Below are 10,250 nucleotides of genomic sequence, written 5' to 3'. Positions count from 1 at the left end.
TATGATTTAGACCATTGGATAGAAGCTATAAGTGCTTAATAGAAGAAAGGGCTTAACAGGGAAGTACGCTGGGCGTACAAGCTGGTACGCGTAGCGTACAGGTCACCAGCCCAGTACGCCCTGCGTACAGCTAAGTACGCCCTGCGTACTCAGTCACAGTGGGTTTTGCGTTTTTGGGCCTCAGATTGGGCCATGCATTGGATTTTAGTTCTTTGGGCCTTAGTGGGTCATCAGAAGCCAGATGTTTTGGGCTAAGAATATGTTTGGGCTTAGGGTAAGGCCCATTAGAGGGATTGGGCCCAATTTAGCCAATTGGGCCATTAGTGGGCCACTAGTGGGCTTGGGAAGCCTACCTAGTGTTGGGACTTTTATATTATGGTTTTGGGCCTTAGATATGGACCAAGTTAAACTAGGGGTAAAATGGTCATTTTACCCTAATGAGGGTTATTGGTTTCGGGCTAAGTGTTATTTTGGTACTGATAGCTCGAGGAGCCGAAGGAGCAGCAGTTCGGGGAATTGCCAATTAGCAGCCAGAGGTTTATCTGCGGGATTTCAGCAGTGTGAGGTAAGTCTCCTCATTGTGTGCATGGGTCTACGGCCACAATGCCGACCCATTATGTTTGTGTATAGTAGGAAGACCTGGGGGTTAGCCCTAGGCATTTTTATGATATATGTTCCGGATTATGATCCGATGTCGGGCGAGGCCCGAGGTATGTTAGTATGCTAGAGGTCTTTGTGATTCTTGCATGTGTCGGTAGTATGTTTCCGGACTAGGGTCCGATGCCAGGGTAAGCCCGAGGAATGTTATATGTTGCATAGTAGATTATACTTGTAGTCTTTGTGATACATGTATGTGCCTGGTAGGGAGGTGAGTATGGGCGAGGTCCCGTATCTCACCACTAGCTGAGTACAGACGGGGTTCCGTAGATCATTATTAGCAAAGCGGGGGCGGGGCCCGGGATAGGAGAGAGGTGAGTGTGGGCGGGGGCCCGTATCTCACAATTAGCAAGAGCGTGGACGGGGTTCCACGACTCATCAATAGCAGAACAGGGGCGAGGCCTTAGAACAGTAATACAGTAGAGTATGTTTGCTTATTGTGCTTAGTATGTTTATGTGATTGTATATGTATAGCGGGTGGGTCCCGGAGACAGGCGAGGCCTAAGAGAAACAGATTTGTATATCGAGCGGGGCTTGATGCCAGGCGGGGCCAGATGCCGGGTGGGGCCCGATGTCGGGCAAGTCCCAATGCAGCAGGCAGGGGGCCCAGTATGTGGTTATGTGTATAGTATGTGGTAGGTTGGGGAACTCACTAAGCTTCGTGCTTACGGTTTTCAGTTTTGGTTTCAGGTACTTCCGGTAGCGGAGGGAAGAGCTCGGGATGACTACATCGCACACACCATGATGTTTAGCCTAGGATGTTTTACTCTGATTTTTGATATGGAACTCTGATGACAATGTTTTGATGAAATGTTTTGATAACTTATGGTTTTATTAATGAATTAAAATGAAATTTTTGGTCTTGATTTTTGAGATGTTACAACAACTCTTAGATTTTCTTCCTACGGTCCAAGCTACATGAAGACTAGTTTTTAGATTAGTTTAGTTATGTTTATATTTATCTTAATCTAGATGGTACATATGTGTACATTTATCTATATATAGAGTACATAATATCATACAATCAATATGTAAGATAATGTGGTTTATTATGTTATAAAATTTAATTTATTATGTATATTAACCTATAATTTTATGGGTTGTCTTAGTATTTACTATATCTGAATAATTTATTTTGATATGAATATCGATAATATAATTTATAATGTTATTAAAATAAAACGATGGACTAAAGTTGTATTAAACTACTAACTATAAATATTGCTCTTGAAAATCTATAAAAGTTAGAAAAATAATATAAATAGAATATAGTTTTTAGATGTTCAAAATAATGTTATGCATTGAACGAAACTAATATTCTACCATATACTACACTATTTACCTTATTTTTGTGCAAAAAATATATATAATATGTAAGAGATGGTCGTGTGTGTGTGTATATATAATCTTATTCCAATATGCGTTTTGATGTTGTGAGAGTAGTGTAATTGTATGCCATCAGATTTATGTAGTTTAGTGCTCAGGTAAGAGAATTCCACACAAAAGTGTGTTTGGGTAAGATAAATGACTCCTTGGAAAAATTCTTAGCAAAGACAAAGTCTTGGTATTTGTGTATGGGATGTAACATGTTGTACAATAAGACATTTTTGTAACGTGTACATGTTACTTGATTAACTATTTTTAGAACTTATCTATTCTCCTTGCACTCTATTGAATTATATGAATAAAAATCAATTTCAAGAATGTTTTTTTTGCTATTTATATATTCTACAAGCGTAGTTAAACAAAATATCTTCATTCTTTACTAGATTTTAGACTTCAACAAGTCCATGTACCCGATTTCGATTTTTATATTTATGCAACCGAAGAAACTAAAAACAAAGAAAATGATGAAAAAAGAAAAATGATAACTCATCCAACTGATCCCATAAACCAGAAAACCAGAAAAGGTTTTTTTGTGGCTAGATATCGAATATTTCCAGTTTCACTCATTTTTAGACAAAATCCGAGTTAAACCGAATTGCCTTCATGCCTAAGTTACATGTGTTTGCACCAGAGGCGTAAAAGCAAACAGCAGAATCATAGACAAATGTTGTTAAAAAGATGGCCTTTTAAGCACAAACAGATTGCCAGTTCGACATAGAAAGCCACTAATGGACCATGATCATGATCTTCTTCTTACAATATACAACAATACTACAAAGCAAGAATCAAGAGTTCCCTTGCAATATTTAGCTACAAAATACAATCATAGAAAGATTCGGGTTTATTTGGATTTTTCAGATCAATGGACCATATGATCAGGTCACATATCGTATAGTTTCAATGCTATATATATATATATATATATATATATATATATATATATATATATATATATATATATATATATATAAGTATGCTTCACGCAACACATACATAGTATTACATACAAGGTCACCTTAAAACTACCCATGTGGAAAAAAGGTCGAGCATCATCACAATGGTATCCACATGGTTCACTGGCAACATCGGTCTTACGAACGATCCTACCTGCCAAAATGTACACACGGGATCACCATTATAATCTAAAAGAGTAAAATACAACAAAAAGAAATGTACTTTCAGTGATTTGTTAATTGAATAGACTTTCAAAGTATAATGCTCACAGTTGAATAAATGAAAAATGTTATAATAGAGTAGGGTTTTCAAAGTACAATGTATTGATATAAAATATATTAATAACAAAATCCTGTAATAGGATACTATGATACACAAATAAATGAACGTACATTGCTATTTCTTGCATTTAACCCTAGATTTAACTGTTTACCAAGCTTTCTAAGTAACCAACATGTAAGATATGCATTGAAAAGCTGTTTATTACATATAACTTAACACATAAATATAACATTGAAGAATTCTCAACTCCTATCCCCTTCTAATACGGATCCCCGACACTGAGTTTCGGGTAAATACAACTTCTCTCCTTTCTTCAACTCCATCCTCTTGTGCCCCTTCCTCGAAAAAGCCCCTAAACCAATAGAAAGAAAGTGACATAAGAAAACTCCCTTAACATCTTTCAAAAGGGTTGATGCCATCCGTGAGCATCCCCCACCAACCGGTCCCACAACCACTCACAGTGTACCTGAGACCTCACTTATGGATTCTCATCTCCCTACCAATAGGGCAAGAATGTAGAGACTACTCTAACCATAACTTTTGTCTTCCCTGTAATTCCGAATCTACCCTTGTTTACTATGACAAGCATCCTACTCTTCGTTACAAAAGCCTACTTCATACCCATTACGTCCTAACACACATCCAAGCAAATATATCTTTCAAAGATAGCTTATGAAAGATAACTTGATAGAATTTCAGTATGTTTTGAATCATCACATATCATATCACATTTAAAGCTTGTATTTCACAACCAATGAACAAAAACACATAAAAAGACACGAAAAAGATAAAATCCATACCTTGGTGAAGACGCGTGATTCGGGGCGTTTGAGAATCCCGCGTACACATTCGAATATGACTTGGTCAAATACGAAAAGTTGGCAATAGGTGGAAGAGGAGGCACCCTTTCGCCTTTCTTCAAAAGATCTTGCAAATTGACCCTCTGTAAAGTCAACACAGCCCGAGACTCCTTCCACATGAACACAAGCATCCCATCTTCAAACACAAACAACGACCCTGGTTTAGATCCCGGATACCTAAACCCGTATCCATTCGCAATCCCTTCACCACTAAACGCCTCTTTCAAATCAAGAAAATTCGACTCCCCATCACTCTCCCATGGGAATGGCTCAACTGAAGGCTCATCAATGTTCACTATAAACATAGGCGACCCATTCGGGTGCAAAACATAATGAGTTCCTTCCAAGATTTTTGTCCCAATGAGACTACGTGTCCCCTGTGTTTCTTCATATGAAAGCAACAGGAAAAACAAAGCTTTTCCTGGCTTGTTTTCGGATGGCCGCCCAGGCGGCCATCCGAAAGTGCCGCCCCATAAGCCCGCGTGCTCTTGGCCAGCCACGGGCTCGTGTTGGGGCAGCTTGTACAGCGCGAATCGGCTATCGTGCATGTTTGGCCATGCACGATAAGACGATAGTCGCGCTGTTGAAGCATGTAATGTGAGTCCTATTGTCTCTCCAGATCTCAAAAATTCTTGAAATTGCACTTGTTTATTGTTCTCGGAGCTTTTCGAATGTTCATGGCTGCCATTGATGGAGCTTGATTTCCCGATGATGTGTTTGAAACTATCAAGGAAATACCCCACGAGTGATTTCTTTTTTGAACTCTGCATCCGATATATGTCTCGATGAAATTGAGCACGGGTAGACCCGGTAGATCGATCAAGAAACTTTCTAATTTCACCCAAATCTGATTGGGTTGGATCTGGATCCAACCCGTTATCACTATACATTTGCATTACCCTTGATCGCCTTTCAGTTAATCTACTAAAATCTTCAGATTCTGAGCATGGAAATGAAAACCCTTCTGCTGATTGTGGCACTTTGACTCGAATTTGACTTGTAACGATTTCAATTAGCTTCCTTCTGTCACCAAATGCTAATTTACTGAATGGGACAGGTGGCTTTTGTCCATGAAACCTTTGGGATTTGGAAACCCCACGTTCAGATGGACAAATCTTTCTTGAAAACTCCTTATCGACTGTGTTTCCAGCAAAGCTCTTGCTATGGAATAATTTACCCCCGTCTTTCTGCTGTCGAGGTTCAACTTCAAGCAATAACACATTACAGTTTCTGTCTACAGTTTTCATGGAGCCTGGATATATATAATTGTTTTCCCGCTCTCTTCCGTGAAGAAGAAACACAGATGATCCATCGACATTCCCGAGGATTTCAAATACGGGTGACCATAAAATCGGGCCTTCTTCGATTCCTAAAAGTCCGAGCTCTTGGGGAATGATTCGACATCCGACAACGGAGATGAAACCAGGCATGACGTAAACGACATTTCCTAGTTCGGGATTTTGGTGAACCCAAATCCCGATTATTGGTTGAACATTAATGAGAAACCTACAAAGGGATTTGTAGGAATTAACCCCTTTTCGCCACTCGATAAGATCTCGATGGGGGATTACACCAAGCAATTCGCATTGTGTTAACCATACTTTATCGGAGCTCGCAAGAGCATACAGACTCCGGCAACAGATGGAGAGGTTAAACACGTCTCTGGGTGTGAGAGATCGAGTTACAACCGCGAAGATATCATCGGGTAAAGCTAGAAGCAGTTTTGACCCGCATGTATAATTGTGAAACAACATTCTAAGAATCAAATTGATCTATACCTATCACTATATCAACAAGAATTTGTTCATCAAACTAAAAAAACAGTATAATTTACAGAGAATTTAGAGATATACAGTAGAACGAGCATCCATCAAGCTTCAATTCATGTTCCCCAAAATCCTGATTACTAATGGCTATGAATTGGTACTTTTGAGGAAAAAGGGCTCAAATTGGAAACCAATCTATCAAGATAGCATCTTTTTTAACAGAAATCAAATGGGTATGCTTTAAATTCTCAAATTTTGGTGTCTAGAGAGAGAAGGAATGGTCAATTGGCATCTTTCTTGAAAAAGAGAATCATGGGTACAAATAAATTCAAGAGAAATCAAAAGGGTTTGCTTAAGATTCTTGAAACTTTGCATCTGGAGAAAGAAAGATTAGTCAATTTTGAAGTCACCTTAGCTGGGTACAAACAGTTTGAACTGAGATCGTATGAATTTGCTTCAAATACTTCAATTCTGGCAACTGAATCAAGAAATATTAACTCAAAAGGTGATCTTGACGGATGCGAGTGTAGAAGAAGAAGAAGAAGAATAAGGAAGATGAGCAGAAAAAGGTGTGCCACTGTGTGTATATTGAAAGGAGACAAAACTAAGCATAGGAATTATCAATCATCTAATGCTTTCTTTTGTGAAATGAGCCACCCAACAGCAGCCAATGTTGAAGCTGGGTGCGTAGAAGACAATTCCCTAGACGCCAAAAAGTCCTAAAACACAAGCACCCACCCACTACAAGTAAAATCTTAAATCCCATCACACATTTCCACACTAGAATACAATTCTTACCTTCTTACTATATTGTAAAGTTCTTTTTTTACAATTATAATTTTTCCATAGTTTTTATTATTATTATTATTATTAAAGTAGAGAATTATTTATTGTTAAAATAGAGAGATTTTATTAAGTGGTCGCTTCATTTATTTAGGAAGAGAATTTTAAGAAAAAATTATATATTTTTAATCTCAGCCATTGCCTTGTTTTATATTTTTGAAAATTTGCTCGTATCTTTAAAAGTTAGGGTTTAGGTCATTTTTGTTCACTTAATTTTTGATTTTGTGTTTATTTGTTCATTTAACTCTTTTTAAATTTTAAAAGGTCATCAAACTTTTGATTTTGTTCTCATTTAGTCACTTAGGGTGCGTTTGGTTGTGAGAAATTTTCTAGTTTTCTAGGAAAATTTTCCAAGAAAAACGGAAATTTTGAAAACGCGTTTGGTTCGTTTAGTTTTCCAAAGTTTTCTAAGAAAATGAAAATTTTCAGTTTTCCAAATTGTATGTAAATTTGAAAAGTGATTTTTACGGTTTTCCAAAGTTTTCCAAATTTCTAAAATGCAAAATGAAAACTCTACCCGTTCCAACCAAACGCGTTTTCATTGAAAATTGAAAATGAAAACTCAAGCCTATTTTCTAAAAACATTTTCATAGAAAATGAAAACAGTTTTCCACAACCAAACGTACCCTTAACTTTTGGTTTGGTCACTTAACTTTTAGATTTGTGCTCATTTAGTCACCTAACTTTTAAAATTGTGCTCATTTAGTCACTAAACTTTTGAAAAAATTTAAAAGTTTAGTGACTAGATGAGCACAATTTTAAAAGTTAGGTGACTAAATGTGACCAAACCAAAAGTTAAATGACTAAATGAGCATAAAGCCAAAAGTTTGATGACCTTTTAAAACTAAAAAAGAGTTAAGTGACTAAATGAACACAAAACGAAAAGTTAAGTGACAATAAATAACCTAAACCCTAAAAGTTATAAAAAAAAAAAAAACTATACGTGTTTAATTTTTTTATTGTTTTTTTAAGAAAAATCATTTTTTTTAAAACATACCGTCATCTTTTTACCATGGAACAGAGAATGGTTTGGTTTCTTAGTAAAATCAAATCTTACCAAAAATTTCTGTTTTAGACTTTAAAAATACAAAAAATTGGTATTTTTTTTTTTTTTTTTTTTTGCATTGTTTTCTTCATCAACGATGCTTTAAATGTTAACGAAAAAACATGTATTTTTTTAAAAAGTTATGCCAACAAATCCTTATTAATGTTATTTTCAAAGGAAACTATAAATACTTAATAATTATTTTTAATATTTAACATACTTAATCAAGTGAACATATACATAGAATGACATAATTTTTTGTATTTTGATTTTTTTTTGGATGTTAGATTTAAAAAGACCAAACTGAATGAAAAAAAATAAGTTTTGTATAAAACCCAAAACCAAACTATTAGGGTGTGTTTGGTTGTGGAAAACTGTTTCCATTTTCTAAGAAAATGTTTTCAGAAAATAAAGTTGAGTTTTTGTTTTCAGTTTCTAATGAAAAGTTTAGAAAACGCGTTTGGTTGGAAGAGGTGGAGTTTTCATTTTCCATCTTAGGAATTTGAAAAACTGTAAAACTTGCTTTTCTAACTTACATGCAATTTGGAAAACTGAAAATTTTCATTTTCTTAGAAAACTGAACGAACCAAACGCGTTTTCAAAATTTTCTTTTTTCTTGGAAAATTTTCCTAGAAAACTGAAAAATTTTAGTTTTTCAAAATGGTTTTTTTTTTCTTTTTTTTGTGAGAGATATTATAGACCATCATCTTTGTATTTTCTTAACGAAAGTAAACAATTGGTCTATATGGTTCAACAAAACTAGCATTGTGAGAGCTCAACTATCAAAACGTCTATGTATTTGTTTATATTGTTTTATTTTCTTGTTTGGTTCATCAATGAGTTTCATTTTATTTCACCGTTGATATAAAATTACTATATTATCCATACTAGATGTGAGACCTATGTATTATACGGGTTTATTAAACAAATTAATTTAATATATCCAATTATAAACATTAAGCAATTTTTAAAGTCATACTTTTACATATATCCAAAGGCTTTGATAAATAAGTATGTAATTGAACCCAAGGTAAAAATTAATAATGACGTATTGTAAATAATTGTTATAAATTACCAATTTTCAAATATTTTTTTGAATACAATATTAGATGTCTTATTGCTAAGGTTACTGTTATTATATAAAATTAATATTTTCAATCAGTCACTGCTTTTAACTCTGGACAATGCAACATACAACTGTCTATGTCTATGAGTAAACAGTGGTTGTCTAAAAAACAAACTCACGCTTGATAGCGATTGTCTTTGACTTTTGTTTATGTCATCGCAAAGTATACAGCCAATGGAAAATGATCAATCTACGCTTCAACATAAAAAAAAAACATACCGCCCTATAAAAAATTTACCATTCTGCACTTGTGTCGTATTGTTAAAATATGATAAGGTATACATGAAATATTAGTGCATAGTTATTTACCGCACTAATACTAAAATGAGATGATCCATGATTAATTGAGAATTGTAAGTAAAATCCCAATTTATATAATTGACAATGTGGATAAAGACAACTTGTCGACAAAATTCCAAAAGTATCCAAGTAAACATTAATTTTTTTGGTCATATTAAAGACTTCATAAGATGAAAGAACATGACTCTGTTTTACTAAGTTTAGCAATCAATTAAGGGGAAAATGGAGATGTTAAACGAAAAAACATTCAATTGAACCAGTCCTGATTATACTTGGTATCACAAACATATTGATGGAAAAAAAACATAATAATTTTCAATGTCGATTAAATACATTTGATAACAAATTAACTACATTGCAAGTCTATATGTCGCAACAAAATGAGAAGATTAGTATCTGATTATGTAGTCCATAAAAACACCGATGACTTGAGCCTGGAGAAATGACAAACAATTAACAAACACCGATCATATGATATATAAATTCAAGCTTGGAAATTGTTATCAATAAGGATATGATTTCATAAAAAACAATGTGACATCAAATGATAAGATTTATTTAGGAAATAATTCATCCAATAACACCTTGATTATAGCTAATCATATCAATAGATTTAATTATACAATATTACTCCTGTAAATAGCTACTGAATTTACGGATATAGAAAAAAGAAGTAACCATTTTCGAACTGGCATTATCAATCAGATTTATCCTAATTTATTCGGATTTATTCTAACAATAATGTGTCTTAATTAAATTAACGCCGTGTCAATAAAATAAAAATGGAATAAATAAGAAAATGACATGTGGAAAACAAATTAGTCAAAAATGTTAACAAAATTACATGCGACAAAATCAAGAAGAATATGATGTGTAAAATGATTTTTATTTATTAAGGAAGAAGTGTAAGAAATTAAATTTTTAGTGCAACTTAATTTTTTTTTATAAAAATCAACTTATATGAAATACATGTTAGATAGTTAAATTACATAGTTGTTATATTTAAACACGCTGGCTCGGAAACCCTCGTG

At 34.3% G+C, this 10,250-nt stretch overlaps 1 protein-coding gene across 2 annotated transcripts; it reads right to left on the bottom strand.

Annotated features, from left to right (window-relative positions):
• Nucleotides 1-2,772: 2,772 nt before the first annotated feature.
• On the bottom strand, nucleotides 2,773-6,620 carry LOC145159429 (F-box family protein). Of its 2 annotated transcripts, none has more exons than XM_079078416.1 (2): nucleotides 4,080-6,620; nucleotides 2,773-3,150 (listed from the first exon to the last, which is right to left on the bottom strand). In XM_079078416.1, the coding sequence occupies exons 1-2, from the start codon at nucleotides 5,891-5,893 to the stop codon at nucleotides 3,147-3,149; spliced, it is 1,818 nt and encodes a 605-aa protein (XP_078934542.1). In that variant the 5' UTR covers nucleotides 5,894-6,620; the 3' UTR covers nucleotides 2,773-3,146. The 2 variants fall into 2 exon arrangements, with proteins under 2 accessions (XP_078934542.1, XP_078934540.1); XM_079078414.1 differs by lacking the exon at nucleotides 2,773-3,150 and adding an exon at nucleotides 3,274-3,631.
• Nucleotides 6,621-10,250: the final 3,630 nt, after the last annotated feature.

Source organism: Lactuca virosa, chromosome 2 (genome assembly GCF_052849685.1).
Source record: "Lactuca virosa cultivar CGN04683 chromosome 2, Lactuca_virosa_CGN04683_v6, whole genome shotgun sequence".
Taxonomy (NCBI): domain Eukaryota; kingdom Viridiplantae; phylum Streptophyta; class Magnoliopsida; order Asterales; family Asteraceae; genus Lactuca; species Lactuca virosa.
The sequence above is the reverse complement of the archived record's forward strand: the minus strand, read 5'-3'. Positions and strand labels throughout refer to the sequence as shown.

Excerpts from the sequence above, each read along its gene's own strand:
- LOC145159429 (XM_079078414.1), bottom strand. The coding sequence starts at position 5,893 with ATGTTGTTTCACAATTATACATGCGGGTCAAAACTGCTTCTAGCTTTA. Across the intron at positions 3,632-4,079 it reads AATCACGCGTCTTCACCAAG|GGGCTTTTTCGAGGAAGGGG; the intron begins GTATGGATTTTA and ends CTATTGGTTTAG.